The 19,571-nt window shown below is 69.8% G+C and overlaps 1 protein-coding gene across 3 annotated transcripts in view; it reads right to left on the bottom strand.

Moving 5' to 3' along the window:
* CARMIL2 (capping protein regulator and myosin 1 linker 2) overlaps positions 1 to 19,571 on the bottom strand; it is a 79,358-nt gene that overhangs the window by 37,173 nt on the left and 22,614 nt on the right. For 2 of the 3 annotated variants that reach the window (XM_075940616.1, XM_075940614.1), the window contains exons 12-22: positions 15,979 to 16,065; positions 13,130 to 13,239; positions 12,469 to 12,546; positions 11,015 to 11,091; positions 9,723 to 9,827; positions 9,032 to 9,101; positions 7,565 to 7,646; positions 6,823 to 6,919; positions 6,470 to 6,527; positions 4,664 to 4,836; positions 261 to 329 (exon numbers count right to left, since the gene is read on the bottom strand). In XM_075940616.1, the coding sequence (XP_075796731.1) occupies positions 261 to 329; positions 4,664 to 4,836; positions 6,470 to 6,527; positions 6,823 to 6,919; positions 7,565 to 7,646; positions 9,032 to 9,101; positions 9,723 to 9,827; positions 11,015 to 11,091; positions 12,469 to 12,546; positions 13,130 to 13,239; positions 15,979 to 16,065 (1,006 nt within the window). The remainder of the gene's footprint in view (positions 1 to 260; positions 330 to 4,663; positions 4,837 to 6,469; positions 6,528 to 6,822; positions 6,920 to 7,564; positions 7,647 to 9,031; positions 9,102 to 9,722; positions 9,828 to 11,014; positions 11,092 to 12,468; positions 12,547 to 13,129; positions 13,240 to 15,978; positions 16,066 to 19,571) is intronic. The other variant, XM_075940615.1, reaches the window with a different exon arrangement.

Raw genomic sequence — 19,571 nt, 5'->3', positions numbered from 1 at the left:
CTGCCTCCTGCCCTGGAGACCCTCCTCCTGCCCCGGAACCTGCCTCCTCACTGCGGGGATCCGCCTCCTCGCCCCAGGGGTCCCTGCTTCCTAGCCCCCAGCCTGTGTTTCTACTGGTGGTGCACATCCGCACATGCCTCAGTGCACAGAATAAAAGTTATTCTGCACGTGGGTGGAAACATTTCGAACACTGCTCCCTCCAAGCAGTGCTGCCTGCATGTCACAGAGGTGCCAACACAGGGGCTGTACCCTGCCCCCACCTTTCCAAAGCACGGGCCACATCAAGGAACCCGTGCGCAGAGGTGTTGTTCCTGTCCCAGATGAGTGTCCTGCGGAGAGAAGAAAGGGCGAGGCCCAGAGAACAAGCCCTTTGCACGGCACCTATGTCAGCCCGGCTAGGAGGCGGCCTGCCGCACGAGGACCCCCTATGACGGCGCGTCGGGGAGCCCCCGGCCCTGCACCCCCCCGCAGCCAGATGGGACTCTCGGCAATCCAGTGGAGTGGAAGGGCAGAGCCCCGGCCTGGCTTAGGGCCGATGTGACCACAGGAGCCAGGGCAGCCGTGTTCCTCTGGGGGTACAGGGCTCCCAGGCCCCTGAGCCCCCATACTGGACTTAGTCTGCTCTCCTCGTGCACCCCAGCCAAGCCTGACCCGGCTCCCAGCCCTGCCCCCGGCCAGGTGGCTGGGTGAGTCATCCGGAACCAACCCACGCACTGGGAGCACTGGGTGGCAGGCAGACAGCCCCCCACCCAGACTGGCTCAGCCCACGCCGGAGGCTGGTTGTCCTGCGGGCCCCCAGGGTGGCCCCAGCTCGCTGCCAAAGGCAGCCACGGCCGCGCCGCAGCACAAGCCGCACACGCAGGCTGGGCCGGGGCTCCGGGGAGCAGCGCCCGGCTCAGGGGCATCTCCGGGCTGACGGCCCTCGTGCTTCTGGGCAGATCTGGGGGGCTGCTGTGCCCTCTGCAGCAGCCAGCGGCTGGGAGCTCCGGGCCGGGTTCAGGGGATCCCGCCAGCCCCTTGGCTGAGTCAGGGAGGGATTCTCCTACCTGTCTGCAGGACCCTGCAGCCCCGACCCCTGCGAGCAGGGCGCTAGCTGGGTCGGCCAGCCCCTGTCTGGGGACTTATCTGGCCCCTCCCTGCAGAATCCCTGGGCTGCTGTGCCCCTCGCCACCAAGACCCTGCAGCTGGGCGCCTGCCGTGCTCTAGAACAAAGGGAGCGCACACGGGGCGGGGCGCACGGGGAGGGGGTGCGCACACGGGGCGGGGCGCACGGGGAGGGGGTGCGCACACGGGGAGGGGTGCGCACACGGGGCGGGGCGCACGGGGAGGGGTGCGCACACGGGGCGGGGCGCACGGGGAGGGGTGCGCACACGGGGTGGGGCGCACGGGGAGGGGCATGCTCGGGGAGGGGCGCGCACACGGGGCGGGGCGCACGGGGAGGGGGCGCGCACACGGGGCGGGGCGCACGGGGAGGGGGTGCGCACATGGAGGGGGTGCACTCGGGGAGGGGCGCACAGGGAGGGGCGTGCTCAGGGAGGGGCGCACAGGGAGGGGCGTGCTCGGGGAGGGGCGCACAGGGACGGGCGTGCTCGGGGAGGGGCGCACACACGGGGCGGGGCGCACAGGGAGGGGCGCACACACGGGGCGGGGCGCTCGGGGAGGGGCGTGCTCGGGGAGGGGCGTGCTCGGGGAGGGGCGCACACACGGGGCGGGGCGCACAGGGAGGGGCGCACACACGGGGCGGGGCGCACAGGGAGGGGCGCACACACGGGGCGGGGCGCTCGGGGAGGGGCGTGCTCGGGGAGGGGCGTGCTCGGGGAGGGGTGCGATCAGAGCCCTCCGGCAGGCCAGCAGCACTGCGCTGCACAAACCCAGCCCCCAGCCAGCGCGCTGAGCCTTTGGCTGCGGGTGCCCCACAGTGGGGTGCCCACCTCACCCACCTCCCGCAGCCCGACTGCCACGAGCGGAACGGCCCGGCTCCCCGTGTCTCCGGACGTAGGAATGGGCCTGGGCCGCGGTTACCGGTGACCTCACTCACCCCGGTTAAAGGGGTGAGGCCCCGCCCTGCACTACAAACACACGGTCTCTAGCTATGGTGGGGGAGCACGAAAATGAGCCCCAACCGCCACCTGCAGGCCCCTCGCAAGGCACACGTGTGCACTCACTCTCTCTTACAAGCACACGTGTGCACTCACTCTCACGTGCATGTGCACTCTCACACAGGCACACTCACATAAGTGCACACGGTCGCACGTGTGCGCACACACCCACTCTCATATGGGTGCACTTGTGCACACACTCTCTCTTACAAGCACACGTGTGCACAGTGGGGGGCTGTCTGCTCTGTGACCAGGGTCCCCCTGCGCTGGGAGGGGCGATTCCCATGGACTCACCCAACGTGGATTCACCCCGACACCCAGGCTCAGCCTCCCAGGGAGAGACAAAGGGAGGGGGGCGGAGACCAGCACCTGGCTGGGGGCAGGGCCTTGGGGGGAGGCAGGGGCTGTCTGGGAAGCAGGGGGAGAAGAGGCTAAGCTGGGGGCTAGGGATGATGGACCCCAACCCTAGGGGCCTGAGCCGTCCTGGCCCTGCCCCCGGTGGCCACATCACTTCTGCTGGGCTGTATCCTGGAAAATCAATAAACGCCTCTCTGCTCTACTAGCTGGTGGAGACTGTTCTGGCTGCTATGGGGGGGGGGGGCAGGATCAGGGAAACCGCAACGCGCCGTCACAACATGCACACACATGTGCACACGCACGGTCACGCACACACACACACACACACGTTCTCCAACACATGCACATGTGATGAGGTAACTGACTCTGTGGACATGGGAAAGTCAGTGGATGTGATATACCTTGACTTTTGCAAGGCTTTTGATACGTCTCCCACAATATTCCTGCCAGCAAGTTAAGGGAATGTGGATTGGATAAATGGACGGTAAGATGGATAGAAAGAGGCTAGAAGGCCGGACCCAGCGGGTAGTGATCAACGGTTCGATGTCAGGATGGTGGTCGGTTTCTAGCGGAGTGCCCCAAGGTTCGGTTCTGGGACCGGTTTTGTTCAATATCTTCATTAATGACCTGGATGAGGGGATGGATTGCACCCTCAGCAAGTTTGCAGATGACACTAAGCTAGGGGGAGAGGTAGATATGCTCGAGGGCAGAGATAGGGTCCAGAGTGACTTAGACAAATTGGAGGGTTGGGCCACAAGAAATCTGATGAGGCTGAACAAGGACAAGAGCCGAGTCCTGCCCGTGGGACGGAAGAATCCCAAGCATAGTTACAGGCTGGGGACCGACTGGCTAAGTAGCAGTTCTGCAGAAAAGGACCTGGGGGTTACAGTGGGTGAGAAGCTGGAGATGAGTCAACAGGGGGCCCTTGTAGCCAAGAAGGCGAATGGCATATTAGGTTCATTAAGAGGAGCATTGCCAGCAGATCCAGAGATGTCATTATTCCCCTTTATTCAGCTTTGGTGAGGCCACATCTGGAGTATTGTGTCCAGTTCTGGGCCCCCCATTACAGAAAGGATGTGGGCACATTGGAGAGGGTCCAGCGGAGGGCGACCAAAATGCTGAGGGGTCTGGAGCACATGGCCTGTGAGGAGAGGCTGAGGGACTTGGGTCTGTTTAGTCTGCAGAAGAGAAGAGTGAGGGGGGATTTGAGAGCAGCCTTCAACTTCCTGAAGGGAGGTTCCAAAGAGGATGGAGAGAGGCTGTTCCCAGTAGTGACAGGTGGGAGAACAAGGAGCAATGGGCTCAGGTTGCGGGCAGGGAGGGGGGTCCAGGTTGGAGATTAGGAAAAACTCTTTCCCTAGGCGGGTGGGAAGCGCTGGGCTGGGTTCCCTAGGCGGGTGGGAAGCGCTGGGCTGGGTTCCCTGGGGGGGGTGGAGTCTCCAGCCCTAGGGGTGTTTCAGTCCTGGCCCGACAAAGCCCTGGCTGGGTTGATTTAGTTGGGATTGGTCCTGCCTTGGGCAGGGGCTGGACTCGATGCCCCCTGAGGTCTCTTCCAGCCCTGGGGTTCTATGATTCTATGTGCACATACACATACACGCTCTCTCACGTATACACACACACACACGCACACACATGTACCTGCACACACTCTCTCACACACACACACGTGCACACACACACACGCACACACACACACACGCGCGCGCACACACATGCACCTGCACACTCTCACACACGCACACACGCGCACACACACACGCGCACACACATGCACCTGCACACACTCTCTCACACGCACACACGCGCACACACACACACGCACACACATGCGCCTGCACACTCTCTCTCACACGCGCACACACACACACACACGCACACACTCTCTCTCACACGTGCACACACACGCGCACACACACACATGCGCCTGCACACTCTCTCATGCGCACATACACGCGCGCACACACACACACACACACATATTCGCCTGCACACTCTCTCACACGCACACACACACACACGCGCACACACATGCGCCTGCACACTCTCTCACATGCACACACGCACACACACGCGCGCATACACACGCGCACACACACGCGCCTGCATACACTCTCTCACGCGCACACACACACGCACGCGCCTGCACACGCTCTCACACGCACACACATGCGCCTGCACACGCTCTCACACGCACACACTCTCCCTACCTGAGGGCGGTGTTGATCTGCAGGGCTTTGGCCAGCATGGCGGCCCCGGCGTCGCCCATGGCGTTGCCGCTGAGGTCCAGCGTGCTGAGGCTGGCGTTGCTGCCCAGCGCGTTCAGCAGGACGTTGGTTCCCACTTTCAGGCGCGACTCGGCCAGCGACAGGGACTGGAGAGGCTGGAAGACGAAGGCCGAGGGGGAGATGAGCTGGGCCCGGTGCTGTAGGACCCCCCTGGTTCCCTGGGGGGCAGGCCACCCGCCCCCCCAGATGCATGTCCTGGGCCAGCGGCGTGGAAGGGCAGCGGGGGTCTCTGCCCTCCGGAGGGCCCCTGCACCATGCTCCAGCCATGGCCTGCAGAGCCCCAGGCAGCCAGGACGTGCTGGAGCCAAAGCTCAGGCCAGACCAAGGCTCCTCAGCCGAGAGCCACACGGGGCAGCCGCAGAAGGCAGCAACTGGAGACCTGCAGGTCGCAAGGGCCCCTGCACAGCGCTCCCCATGCACGGGGATCCCAAAGCCGACATGCCCCTCGGACCAGAGCACGGGGGAGGGAGGGCAGGGAGGGAGGAATTTGGTGCCCTCTTCCCCATTCCAGTGTCCCCGTGCTGGGGGGAGGATGGTGTAATGACTCCCTGCTCCGCCACTGACTCGTGTCACCCTGGGTCAGTCACTTAATCTGGCTGTGCAGGGGCACCAGCCATGCTGCTTCTCCGCAGACGGGCGTGGGGACCCCACTGCTCGGTCGCTCTGCTGAGGGGCCAGGCAAGGAACCGGGCAGGCAGAAAAGCAGCAAGAGGCTGGGCGAGGAAAGCACCCCCAGGAACGCTGGGCAGCTGCCAGCTGTGCCAGGCCCCTGGGTCCCACCCCGCCGGGGCAGGAGAGGCAGCCCTGAGGAGCAGCATGCCCCGCCCGTGGATGGCAAAGACCTGTGCGGCGGGGTCTGGCCTGCCCCAGGGTCTACGCCGATCCCCGAGCATCTACACCGACCCCCGAGCGTCTACACCGACCCCCAGGGTCTACGCCGACCCCCAGGGTCTACGCCGACCCCCTGGGTCTACGCCGACCCCCGAGCATCTACGCCGACCCCCAAGCGTCTACGCCGACCCCCAAGCATCTACACCGACCCCCAGGGTCTACGCCGACCCCCGAGCGTCTACACCGACCCCCGAGCGTCTACACCGACCCCCGAGCGTCTACGCCGACCCCCAGGGTCTACGCCGACCCCCAGGGTCTACGCTGACCCCCAAGCATCTACGCCGACCCCCAGGGTCTGCACTGACCCCCAAGCGTCTACGCTGACCCCCAGGGTCTACACCGACCCCCAAGCGTCTACGCCGACCCCCAGGGTCTACGCTGACCACCAAGCGTCTACACCGACCCCAAAGCGTCTACGCTGACCCCCAAGGGTCTACGCTGATCCCCAAAGGTCTACGCTGACCCCTGACCCTGAGTGTCTATGCTGACCCCCAGGTGGCCAGGTGTCATGTGGGGTTGCCCGGTGCCCGGGTTCTGACCCTAAATGGCACCGGACGCAGAAGTCCTGTCCCTGCGGGCCCCCTGGGGTGGGCTTGGCCCAGCCTGGCCTGGCCATGCCTTGATTTGCCTTTTGAGTGCCTGCGGAGAGGCCTTGGCCCTCGGCCCGACACCTGTGCCGGTCCCACCCATGCGGGGCGCAGCGAGGGGCGTGCTGGGAGACCTCCCAGCTATTGCTTCCTGGCTCAGGCCCTCCAGCCCCAGGGACAAGCAGCCTGGCCCCACTCTGCCTCTGAGCACGCCCGAGGGCTGGGGGGCGGCGCTGTGGCCAGTGCTTACGCAGTCGTCGTCCTGCGTGAGCTGCACGATCCGGTGGAGCGCGTCGCCCAGACTGTCCCTGTGGAGGAGACACGGGGTCACTCGGGCCCGCCCCCCCTCCCGCCAGCCAGCCGCCTCCGGCTCACACGGGTGGGAATTCGGCCCCAGCTGGCCGGGGGGCAGGGGCCCCGTCACTTGAGGGCCTGGTCCCACCTCCACGCAGGGGCTGGCCCACAACTCCTCAGCGTCCCAGGCCTTGGAGAGCTCAGGCCGACGGGAGCACACGTGCCACGTGGCCACCTGCACGGCCGCTGGCAGGCTTGGCCAGCCAGTGCCACTCCCTCCGTGGCGCAGGGGAGCCCCGGGGCACGTACTTGGATTTGATGTTAAAGTTCTTCCCTAAGGAGACGTGGCGAATGGATTTGCTTCGGCCAATGGCCAGCACCAAGGTGACCATGTCAGCGTCAAAGCCTACGACACAAAAGCAGCAAAGAGCGTCCGTGGCCAGGACGTGGCACGTGGCGACTGCCAGCGCCCCCAGGGAGCTTGGCACCAACATGCAGGAGCAGAGCTTGACATGGCCCCCCCAACGGCCCCTCCAGTCGTTTCCATCCACGTGCGGAATACATATTGTTCCGTGCACTGCGGCATGTGCAGATGTGCACCACCAGGAGAAACGAGAGCTGCCGGCTGTGGGCAGCATTTGAATTGTCCTGGGCAGCCGCCCACGTGCTCCCCCTAGCGGGACACTGGTGGCAGCGCCTGCAGGGGGCGGGTCATGGGCTGAGGGGCACGACCCCAGCTGGATGCCGGCCAATGGCTCAGCCAGCCCCTCGGCGGGTATGTGCTGGACCCCGAGTCCCAGCCCTGGACGCAGGGCGAGAGGGTGAATCCTGGGCTGGTCGTTACGCTCTGTGCTCTGTGGGGCGTGGGGGGGGAGCTGTGATCTGGCCTAGGGCCCCGGGGACGGGGGTCCCTGGTTGCTGACGCGGAGCCCCCGGCATCCCGCAGGGCCAGTTCTCTCCTGGCCGGACATGGAAGGGGTCTCCCCGCAGCACTGCCGCAGGCCGGGGTGGCACCGGGGCCTCCCAGCGGGCGGGGTGACGCTGCACCTACCATTGTCGGCTAAGTCCAGCGTGCTGATTGCACTGGCATCAGAAATCAGGTCTTGGATCACCTGGGCGCCTGCCGACCCCAGCTGCACGGCAGAGCAGAGCCGGAAGTGAGAGGGGGCAGCCCGAGGCGGAGGGGCCCTCTGTGCCCTGGTGATGGAGCCTCTCGGGCAACCAGTCTAACCTGGAGCCTCGCCGCCGGCTGATGTTCCACGCCAGGGCCCGGCCACGCTCCCAGCCCGCGGCCCTATCCGCACAGGCAGAGCCCTGCTGGCCGCCGCACACTCACCCTGGCGACCTGCGTCCAGCCCGGGCCAGACCCAAGCGCCGCGGCAGAGACTGGGCCGGAGCCAGGGAAACCCTGCATGCTCTGCAGTCCCGAGGCGGGGGCATTGCTATGGATGTGGAAACTGAGGCTAGGGGCCCATGACGTCCAGGGGAGTTAGGCGCCTAGCAGCCTCGGAGGAGCTGGGCACTTCTCCAAAAAGCTGTTTAGAAGCGACTGGGCAGCCATTTTCAAAAGCCAATTAGGAGCCTAAACCCCAATGACTTTCAAGGGGGCTTCGGGCTCCTAAACCCCTTAGGTGCTTTTCCAGTGGTGACCCCACTTGCCGCGCCCAAGGTGGCTGCAGCGGAGCTGAGACATTCACCCAGATGTGACTGCACCAGGGCCCTCACCTCGGCGGGTGCTGGGGGCGAGCCGCTGGCACTGGGGAAGTGCCAGGAAACCCACTGGGGAGAGCCCCACAGGCAGGGGGGCTGGGCGCAGGGCCCCAGAAGGCAGGGGGGCTGGGCCCAGGGCCCCAGAAGGCAGGGGGGCTGGGCGCAGGGCCCCAGAAGGCAGGGGGGCTGGGCGCAGGGCCCCAGAAGGCAGGGGGGCTGGGCGCAGGGCCCCACAGGCAGGGGGGCTGGGCGCAGGGCCGCCGGACCTGCCACGGGGTCCCATTTGTAATCAGAGTAAGTAGCTGCTCCCTAGCCCGGCGCCAGCCCTGGGACCGCCCGAGGCAGTGTGGGGCGAGGTGGCTCTGGGTTCCCCGGGATGCTCCGCTGGCTGCGCGGCTCTGGGGTCTGCCCGGGCGCTCCCCGGCCCGTCCAGATCCGCACACCAGCGAAGCCGCGAAAGCTGCTGACCGCGGCTAACGTTCCCCAGCAGGGCACTGCCCAGCCTTGGGGCTCTGGCGGGGGCACGGGCAGGGGATGCAGGCCAGGGCTGGCGTTGCTGGGCCGCCCGGGAGGCCGGAAAGGATCCGGCTTGAGGGCTGGCATGGGACGGGGCTTGGCTGGGGGGAAGGTTTTTGAAGGGGCGTGGTCTTAGGGGAGGGGTGTGGCTTTGGGCAGAGGAGGCGGGGCTTCTGTTTGCCCTCCCCAGCTGGGCCTTCTGCCACCACCCAGGGGAGCTACAGTCGCTGCCCGACCCCCCGGCACTCAGCTCTGGGAGGAGGCGAGTTCCCGGTCCCTGCCAGGCCCTCACCTCGCAGCTGCTGAGGTCCAGTTGCAGGTCCCGGATCTGGCTGTTACACGCCAGCCCCTGCAGCAGGGCCCTGCAAGGAAGCAGAGAGGAAGGGGTGTGGCTGGGGCCAGAGGGGGCCAGCTTTGCCCGCGGGACGCCCCTCCTGGCAGCAGCGACCCGCCAGAGAGCAGGGCGCACGCAGGCATTCGGCCAAGCTGGGGGGAGACGCAGGCCTGGACCTCACTCCCTGGCCCCACCAGCCACCCCAGACACCCCGGGTCTCCCTGCCTCTGCCAGCACGGTGCCCGAGCCGTCCCAGTGACTCCAGGAGCCTTGGGCACCGCTTCCGCCAGGGATGACTGGATCCGAGGGGAGCCTGCACTCGGAAGCCTGCGGAACTCCCTGCCGCAGGGGAGGTATAGTACGGATCGATAGCCTGCTATGGCCGGCCCAGCTGCCCACGCGCCCTGGGCTGCAAGCCGGGGTCGTTTAACCCTCTGTGACTCCCCCAGCTGCCCGGGCCCTGCGCTACTCTGGTCTGCCCACTGGCGGGGCTGCCCCCTCCGCAGCGCCCTCTAGAGGCACCTCTGCTGCTCGCCCAGGCCAGGCCGGGCGCCGCGATGCTCGGAGCGCATCCCCTTGTGAATCTGGCCCTTGTGTGGGGGCCACGCCCTCGCCAGCCCGTCCCTACGCACCGGACACCGCGCCCTACCTGACGGCCTCGGGCGGCAGCTTGGTGCATGCCAGGCCCACGTAGCGGAGCGCAGCCGCCCTGCTGAAGAACAGCCTGACAGACGGCGGGACCTCCCTCGCCTTCCTGAAAGGGAACGGACGCGGAGTCGGCTCCCGGCCTGCCGCCTCACTGGACCCGGCCCGGCAGCCCCTGAGCACCGAGGCCTTCGCCCGGGAGCGTCTGCTAGACTGGGCTGCACTGGCTGCTGCCGGGGCCCGGCCCAGAGAACTCGGCCCTCGAATCCAGCCGTGGAACGGCCATGCGAATCCAGCCTCTCTGGGGGATGGAGAATGCCCTCCCGCCCCACCACGCACGAGCCGTGCTTCTCGTCTGCACGGCTTCCTGTCCCACCTATCGCTCCGGAGCACCGGGGGCCTCCGGGCCACCCTCGAGTCACAGCACGTTGCGTGGCACGCGAGAGCGGGGGGGCAGGAGGACAGCGAGATTCTAGAAAGCGGTCAAGGGCTGCACAGTCCTATGGAGGTGTGGGATGGAGGGTGGGTGCAGGAGGGAGCTCCGGGTAGGGGACCGGGGTGTAGGAGGGAGCACTTGATAGGGGACCAGCGTGAGGGAGGGAGCATGGGGTGAGGGACGGAGAGTTGGTGCAGGAGAGCGCACCGGGTAGAAGATTGGGGTGAGGGAGGGACTGCAGGGTGTGGGACGCAGGGCGGGTGCGGGAGGGAGCGTCGGGTAGGAGCCCAGGGTGGGGAGGGAGCGTGAGCCAGGGTACCGGGGTGTGGGAGGAAGTGCGGGGTGTGGAATGGAGGATTGGTGTGGGAGGGAGCGCCGAGTAGGAGACTGGGGTGCAGGAGGGAGCACGGGGTGTGGGTTGCAGAACAGGTGCGGGAGGGAGCGGGCGGCAGAGGACCGGGGAGGGGAGGGAGTGAGCGGTAGGGGCCCGGGGCGGGAGGGAGCGGGCGGCAGGGGACAAGAGGCGCGGGAGGGAGCGGGCGGCAGGGGCCCGGCGCGGGGAGGGAGCGGGCGGCAGGGGCCCGGCGCGGGGAGGGAGCGGGCAGCAGGGGCCCGGCGCGGGGAGGGAGCGGGCGGCAGGGGCCCGGGGCGGGGAGGGAGCGGGCGGCAGGGGCCCGGGGCGGGGAGGGAGCGGGCGGCAGGGGCCCGGGGCGGGGAGGGAGCGGGCGGCAGGGGCCCGGGGCGGGGAGGGAGCGGCCGGCAGGGGCCCGGCGCGGGAGGGAGCGGCCGGCAGGGGCCCGGCGCGGGAGGGAGCGGCCGGCAGGGGGAGGCTGAACTCCTGGGGCGACGCGGAGGCTCACCTGTGGGAGTAGAGGTTTCTGGCGAGGTCCAGGTGGGCCAGGTGAGCGCAGCATCCGAGGGCCAAGGCGTCAAAGAGCTGGACGTGGAAATCAGAAGCCTCCGAGACCTGCAGGCTCCCCGGGCCACGGCCCCCTCCCCCGCTCGAGCCAGCCCACACGTGGGACGGCCGGAGCTCCCCACCGTGGCTCTGGGAGCACAAGCAGCATGTGCAGTGGGGGCCGCTCCCCCACCCTGGCCACGCTCCCGTCGCAGGGCTTCCTTTGCCCCTCGTCCCCAGGCAGGGCCGCCTGGCTACCGCTGCCCCTTGGCTGCCCCCTCCCGCCTCAGCCCTTTCTCCCCCTCGTAGCGGGGGCTGGGCAGCCGGGGGGCGCTGGGCGACCTTGCCCTGACGGCGGGGCCTGGCCCTGTGCGGTCTCTGTATATGGCCCCATCACCATGGCAACTGAGCACCCGTGTGACGCAGGGGGGTTTGCCTCACGCTGTTGGCTTTGTTATGCTGCATGTGATTTTGGCTGCCCTGTAGTACCCCAGGTGTGTGCCTCAGTTTCCCCGGACACTGGTCTCGTCTAGGTGGGAATTTGAGTGACTCATGCAGCCCATCACTAGGCAAAGGCTCTGTGATGTGGGAGGGGTGTGTCCTGGGAGGGGTGACCAGGTGACACCTTTGGCCCAGCAAGGTAGACCAAGGGGGTGGGGCTGTCTGCAGGCTGGGGCCGGTTGCTGGGGTTTCCTCGTGGGGAGGGGGGCTTGGAGCAGGATGGGGCCCGGGCCCTGGGGCCCCCTCTCCCCAGGCTGGGCTGTGCTGGCTGTGCCTGGTTCCCGTAGCCAAGAGCCGGGTCTGGCTGGGGGGGTCCGGTGCCCCCACTCCTCGGCGCCGTGAGGCAGGGCAGGCGGTGGCCCCTGAGCCGGGGGACGAGCGGCGCAGGGCGAGGGGAAGGCTGTGGCAGGAGAGGGAGTGGAGCCAGGTTGCCCACGTCCCAGGTTAGTGGCCTTCCTGTGTCACTAGCCCGCTGCGTTGTCCGGCGCTGCAGCTCCCCTGCCGTCCACCAGGGGGAAAGAGGGGGCTGGCCGTTTGGGTACCACCGCGAGCGCCCCGGATGCACAGACCCCTGCCGCTTGCCACGGGAGACCACGTCGGGGGAGCGCGGTCCCCAGGCTCCTGGAAAGCCTCGCTGCGGCGCAGGGGCGATCCCGGAGCTCCACCAGCGGCTGTGCGGAAGGTCGGGCGCTCGGGGCCAAGGCTGCTCCCACCCTGGGCGCCAGAGCAGGACTGAGGCCCAAACTGCTGCGTTCCCTCCTTCCGGCTCGGTGATGCCGGAGCCAGTGCCCAGGTCTTCCCACCGGCCCCTCGCCTCTGCCTGGGGGGCGGGATCCGCCGCCACGGGGCTCGGGTTTGCCAGCGGGCACCTGGCGAGGGGGAAGGACGTGGGAGCCGGCTACCGAGGCTACTTACTGCATCCACGGCGCAGTCAGTGCCGGCCAGGCTGAGGTGAGACACGGCGTTCGCCCGGCTGAGGAAGCTGAGCAGGCTCTGTGGGGGGACGTGGGGCTCAGGGGAAAGGCTGCTGGAAGGCCGCCCCAGGACACACCTGCCCGGACCGGGCAGACAGACTCCTCCTCCGGCTTCGCGGGGCTGGCGTTCAGCCCAGGAGAGGGGCAGCCCAGACGCCCTTTCCCATGGGCCCCTCCTCAGCCCCTTGCCCTGGGCTTCGGGAAGCTGAAATGGAGCCGCCTGCTCGGCCAGCCTGGGGTTTCAGAGACACCGGAAGCCCAGGCTGCAGCGGGGCACGTGGGGTCAGCAAGAGCCCCAAAGCAGGACACCCGAAAAACCTGCCCGAACCCCAACAACAGGCCCAGCAGATGGGCCGAAATCTTCTGCCCTAAACCCCGGAGCCTCCGGAAAATGCCACAAAGTCCAGAGAGTCCCCAGCCAGCGGCTCGGGAGGCAGGGCCCTGTGCCAGCTGCCCTCTCGCTAGCGCGGGGACCCGGCACGGCAGGGACCCAGGCGGGTGCAGCAGGCCCGCCCCGGAGCCTGGGAGGCGGCTCGGCTCCCTGTCCACGCTGCCCCAGGTCGAGCCACGCTGCTCCGGCTGGTGGAGCGCTGGAGACGTACGCCGGCATCGTCCGCGGCCAGGGCCCCAGGGTTCCCGGAGAGGTCCAGGCGCTGCAGCGAGGTGCTGAAGGCTCCATTGGCCGCGAGGGCCTGGCACAAAGCGCTCGCGCCTGCCCGAAGGGAGGGAGGAGAAGCCGGTGAGCGCGGGGCACCCAGAGCAGGCGCCCAGCAGAGACCGTCGCCCCGGGACCCTGAGAACCAGCCCCCCCGCCATGGGCGGAGCCCCCGGGACCCTGAGAACCAGCCCCCCCGCCATGGGCGGAGCCCCCGGGACCCTGAGAACCAGCCCCCCTCCCCCCTGCCATGGGCGGAGCCCCTGGGACCCTGAGAACCAGCCCCCCCGCCATGGGCGGAGCCCCCGGGACCCTGAGAACCAGCCCCCCCGCCGTGGGCGGAGCCCCCGGGACCCTGAGAACCAGCCCCCCTCCCCCCTGCCATGGGCGGAGCCCCCGGGACCCTGAGAACCAGCCCCCCCGCCATGGGCGGAGCCCCCGGGACCCAGAGAACCAGCCCCCCCGCCATGGGCGGAGCCCCCGGGACCCTGAGAACCAGCCCCCCCGCCACGGGCGGAGCCCCCGGGACCCTGAGAACCAGCCCCCCTCCCCCCCGCCATGGGCAGAGCCCCCGGGACCCTGAGAACCAGCCCCCCCCGCCATGGGCAGAGCCCCCGGGACCCTGAGAACCAGCCCCCCCGCCATGGGCAGAGCCCCCGGGACCCTGAGAACCAGCCCCCCCCGCCATGGGCAGAGCCCCCGGGACCCTGAGAACCAGCCCCCCCGCCATGGGCAGAGCCCCCGGGACCCTGAGAACCAGCCCCCACGCCATGGGCGGAGCCCCCGGGACCCTGAGAACCAGCCCCCCCGCCATGGGCGGAGCCCCCGGGACCCTGAGAACCAGCCCCCCTCCCCCCCGCCATGGGCAGAGCCCCCGGGACCCTGAGAACCAGCCCCCCCGCCATGGGCAGAGCCCCCGGGACCCTGAGAACCAGCCCCCCCGCCATGGGCAGAGCCCCCGGGACCCTGAGAACCAGCCCCCCTCCCCCCCGCCATGGGCGGAGCCCCCGGGACCCTGAGAACCAGCCCCCCCGCCATGGGCAGAGCCCCCGGGACCCTGAGAACCAGCCCCCCTCCCCCCCGCCATGGGCGGAGCCCCCAGGACCCTGAGAACCAGCCCCCCTCCCCCCTGCCATGGGCAGAGTCCCCGGGACCCTGAGAACCAGCCCCCCTCCCCCCTGCCATGGGCAGAGTCCCCGGGACCCTGAGATCCAGCCCCCCCGCCATGGGCAGAGCCCCCGGGACCCTGAGAACCAGCCCCCCCGCCATGGGCAGAGCCCCCGGGACCCTGAGAACCAGCCCCCCTCCCCCCCGCCATGGGCGGAGCCCCCAGGACCCTGAGAACCAGCCCCCCTCCCCCCTGCCATGGGCAGAGTCCCCGGGACCCTGAGAACCAGCCCCCCTCGCGCCATGGGCGGAGCCCCCGGGACCCTGAGAACCAGCCCCCCTCGCGCCATGGGCAGAGTCCCCGGGACCCTGAGAACCAGCCCCCCTCGCGCCATGGGCGGAGCCCCCGGGACCCTGAGAACCAGCCCCCCTCGCGCCATGGGCAGAGCCCCCGGGACCCTGAGAACCAGCCCCCCCTGCCATGGGCAGAGCCCCCGGGACCCTGAGAACCAGCCCCCCCGCCATGGGCGGAGCCCCCGGGACCCTGAGAACCAGCCCCCCTCACGCCATGGGCGGAGCCCCCGGGACCCTGAGAACCAGCCCCCCTCACGCCATGGGCAGAGCCCCCGGGACCCTGAGAACCAGCCCCCCTCACGCCATGGGCAGAGCCCCCGGGACCCTGAGAACCAGCCCCCCTCACGCCATGGGCGGAGCCCCCGGGACCCTGAGAACCAGCCCCCCTCACGCCATGGGCGGAGCCCCCGGGACCCTGAGAACCAGCCCCCCTCGCGCCATGGGCAGAGCCCCCGGGACCCTGAGAACCAGCCCCCCTCGCGCCATGGGCAGAGCCCCCGGGACCCTGAGAACCAGCCCCCCCGCCATGGGCGGAGCCCCCGGGACCCTGAGAACCAGCCCCCCTCCCCCTGCCATGGGCGGAGTCCCCGGGACCCTGAGAACCAGCCCCCCTCGCGCCATGGGCAGAGCCCCCGGGATCCTGAGAACCAGCCCCCCCGCCATGGGCAGAGTCCCCGGGACCCTGAGAACCAGCCCCCCCGCCATGGGCAGAGCCCCCGGGACCCTGAGAACCAGCCCCCCCGCCATGAGCGGAGTCCCCGGGACCCTGAGAACCAGTCCCCCTCGCGCCATGGGCAGAGCCCCCGGGACCCTGAGAACCAGCCCCCCTCACGCCATGGGCAGAGCCCCCGGGACTCTGAGAACCAGCCCCCCCGTCATGGGCAGAGCCCCCGGGACCCTGAGAACCAGCCCCCCCCGCCATGGGCGGAGCCCCCGGGACCCTGAGTACCAGCCCCCCCGCCATGGGCAGAGCCCCCAGCAGGGCCCCCAGGACCCTGAGAACCAGCCCCCCTCCCCCCTGCCATGGGCGGAGCCCCCAGGACCCTGAGAACCAGCCCCCCCGCCATGGGCGGAGCCCCCAGCAGGGCCCCCGGGCTGCCCGACTCGGCAAAGGGCCCCTGGACGGGCGCCGGCCCGCAGCTGGCTCCGGAGAGAGGGCAGTCGCTCCCCACAGGGCTGCGGGCCTGGCCCCTGGCAAGGGGAGCGCGGAGGGCGCTGCTCCACGGGGCATGGGCCACAGGGCGGGAACGCGGCCCAGGGCAGCCACCGCCCCCTGGCTCCACCTGAGGCTGCCCAGGCCGCGTGGAGGGTCGCCGGCCCTGCCCCCACAGGCACCTTTGGCAGTCAGCGAGGTCCTGGAGAGGGTCAGGCTGCGCAGGCCCCTGGCGCGGCGCTCGAGGTGCTGGCTGAGAGCAGCCATCCCTGCGGAGAGAGCGGAGGGGCCTGAGAGCAGGCAGCTGTCAGGGGACACCCCCCGGCCGACCCGGCTCCGGCACGCTCAGCCAACGACCCCAGGCCCGCGGCACCGGGCTCCCCAGGCTGCAGGGCGACCCACACGTGCCCTCCCTGGCCTCTCGGGGTGCCACACCGTCACGTTACTGGAGTTCAAGGGGAGCAGCCACGTCACGCTGCACCCACAGGGGGTGCCCCAAAAGTTGGTGCAAAGGGGCCACGTGAGGTGGCACACGAAAGCTGCTGTTCTACCGACTGTGCGTGTGCTAGTCATGTACCTGTCCAGCGCCTGTGTGTGATGGAAGTGTGTACGCGTAGGGAGGCTGGGAACTTCTCTGAGGCTGAGCACTGGGCCAGGCATGCTCAGCCAGCGGCTGTGCTAATTGGCGAGGGGACAATGAGGCGCTCGGTGCCAGTGCGCACCTCAGGGCTGAAGGGCTGCCAGCCTGGGACACAGGGACAGGTCATCTGACCATGTGACCTGCTCTGACCATGTGCAGCTTGGAAGATGCCAGGGGAGGGATTTAAGCGCCATGTGGCTCCCTCCACCTGGTCTTCAGCTCAGCTCTTGATCTCAGAGGCAGCCTTGCAGGGAACCACGAGCCAGAAAGAACCATGGACCTGTCCTGGCGTAGGATGTGCACCAGAGATTTTTAAGCCAGCAGCTGTAACATCTCTGCTGCGCGCCTGCATAGAGAACTGGGAGATTCGCTGCATGTAACGTAGGATCCTTTAACCACCTCACTCTCAGGCTTTTCTTTCTCTTAGTAATAAACCTGGAGATGTTCGATGCTAAAGGATTGGCCCAGCGTGATTGTGGGTAAGATCCAGAGCGTAAATTGACCGGGGATCCGTGGCTGGTTTCTTGGGACTGAGAGGACCAGTTCGGGGAAGGTGAGATCGGGTTCTAGAACCCCTCACCTGTGCTAGGCCCGGGGCTGTTTGGGGCACAGGGAGAGCTGGGGTGTCAGGGGTTTTGCTCATGAGGCTTCTGGCTGGCCAGATCGGCAGCTGGAGCGCCCGGTGCGACTGGTGTGTGGCCTGTTTGGAAGGTCCCCAGTCAGGGGCTGTAAGGAGCCCTGAGTTTGAGCCATTCGCCCTGAGCAGACGGGGCCCGGGCCAGGAGAGTGAGGGACATGCTGGGGGGCCCAGACCCCCCAGGGATCCATCACTGTCATGCACTCCAGGGGCAGCTCAGAGGTGTCATATGGAGCCTGCGAGGGGCTCCCCACCCTGCGCCAGGGACGCAGCCTCCAGCAGCAAACAGGGCTGGGGAGCCAGCCGAGACCCCCGCACAGCTCCGAGCCCTGCGGGATCACACAGCCGGGGCCCTAACCCGCCCCGGGAGCAGACAGGTGGTGGCCGGGGGCACGTGCAACTCTCACTTGTGTCCCGCCTGCTCTCGGTGAGGCCCTGGGCTCGTGCACACGGAGCGCGCCCGGCCTAGCGCCTGTGCGTGACCGTGCACCCCCGCCTGCCGCTGGGGAGCATGGCTGGATCGGGCAGGGCAGGGCGTGTCTCATATAGCCAGCCGGCTCCAACTGGCCTCTGGGCAGCCGGGCAGGGGCCAGAGGGGTCGGAGGGGGCGGCCACACGCCCTGCACATGCTCCGGGCAGCCGGGCAGGGGCCAGAGGGACCGGGGGGGCAGCCACACGCCCTGCACACGCTCCGGGCAGGGGCCAGAGGGACCGGGGAGACAGCCACACGCCCTGCACATGCTCCGGGCAGGGGCCAGAGGGACCGGGGAGACAGCCACACGCCCTGCACATGCTCCGGGCAGCCGGGCAGGGGCCAGAGGGGTCGGAGGGGGCGGCCACACGCCCTGCACACACTCCGGGAAGCCGGGCAGGGGCCAGAGGGGCCGGAGGGGGCGGCCACACGCCCTGCACACGCTCCGGGAAGCCGGGCAGGGGCCAGAGGAGCCGGAGGGGGCAGCCACACGCCCTGCACACGCTCCGGGAAGCCGGGCAGGGGCCAGAGGGGCCGGAGGGGGCAGCCACACGCCCTGCACACGCTCCGGGAAGCCGGGCAGGGGCCAGAGGGGCCGGAGGGGGGGCCACACGCTCCGGGAAGCCGGGCAGGGGCCAGAGGGGCCGGAGGGGGTGGCCACACGCCCTGCACACGCTCCGGGAAGCCGGGCAGGGGCCAGAGGGGCCGGAGGGGGCGGCCACACGCCCTGCACACGCTCCGGGAAGCCGGGCAGGGGCCAGAGGGGTCGGAGGGGGCGGCCACACGCCCTGCACACACTCCGGGAAGCCGGGCAGGGGCCAGAGGGGCCGGAGGGGGCAGCCACACGCCCTGCACACGCTCCGGGAAGCCGGGCAGGGGCCAGAGGGGCCGGAGGGGGCAGCCACACGCCCTGCACACGCTCCGGGAAGCCGGGCAGGGGCCAGAGGAGCCGGAGGGGGCAGCCACACGCCCTGCACACGCTCCGGGAAGCCGGGCAGGGGCCAGAGGGGCCGGAGGGGGCAGCCACACGCCCTGCACACGCTCCGGGAAGCCGGGCAGGGGCCAGAGGGGCCGGAGGGGGCAGCCACACGCCCTGCACACGCTCCGGGCAGCCGGGCAGGGGCCAGAGGGGCCGGAGGGGGCAGCCACACGCCCTGCACACGCTCCGGGAAGCCGGGCAGGGGCCAGAGGGGCCGGAGGGGGCGGCCACACGCCCTGCACATGCTCCGGGCAGCCGGGCAGGGGCCAGAGGGGCCGGAGGGGGGGCCACACGCTCCGGGAAGCCGGGCAGGGGCCAGAGGGGCCGGAGGGGGTGGCCACACGCCCTGCACACGCTCCGGGCAGCCGGGCAGGGGCCAGAGGGGCCGGAGGGGGCGGCCACACGCCCTGCACACGCTCCGGGAAGCCGGGCAGGGGCCAGAGGGGCCGGAGGGGGCAGCCACACGCCCTGCACACGCTCCGGGAAGCCGGGCAGGGGCCAGAGGGGCCGGAGGGGGCGGCCACACGCCCTGCACATGCTCCGGGCAGGGGCCAGAGGGACCGGGGAGACAGCCACACGCCCTGCACACGCTCCGGGAAGCCGGGCAGGGGCCAGAGGGGCCGGAGGGGGCGGCCACACGCCCTGCACACGCTCCGGGCAGCCGGGCAGGGGCCAGAGGGGCCGGAGGGGGCGGCCACACGCCCTGCACACGCTCCGGGAAGCCGGGCAGGGGCCAGAGGGGCCGGAGGGGGGGCCACACGCTCCGGGAAGCCGGGCAGGGGCCAGAGGGACCGGGGAGACAGCCACACGCCCTGCACACGCTCCGGGCAGCCGGGCAGGGGCCAGAGGGGCCGGAGGGGGTGGCCACACGCCCTGCACACGCTCCGGGAAGCCGGGCAGGGGCCAGAGGGGCCGGAGGGGGGGCCACACGCCCTGCACACGCTCCGGGAAGCCGGGCAGGGGCCAGAGGGGCCGGAGGGGGCAGCCACACGCCCTGCACATGCTCCGGGAAGCCGGGCAGGGGCCAGAGGGGCCGGAGGGGGCAGC

Source organism: Pelodiscus sinensis, chromosome 12 (genome assembly GCF_049634645.1).
Source record: "Pelodiscus sinensis isolate JC-2024 chromosome 12, ASM4963464v1, whole genome shotgun sequence".
NCBI lineage: Eukaryota > Metazoa > Chordata > Testudines > Trionychidae > Pelodiscus > Pelodiscus sinensis.
The sequence above is the reverse complement of the archived record's forward strand: the minus strand, read 5'-3'. Positions and strand labels throughout refer to the sequence as shown.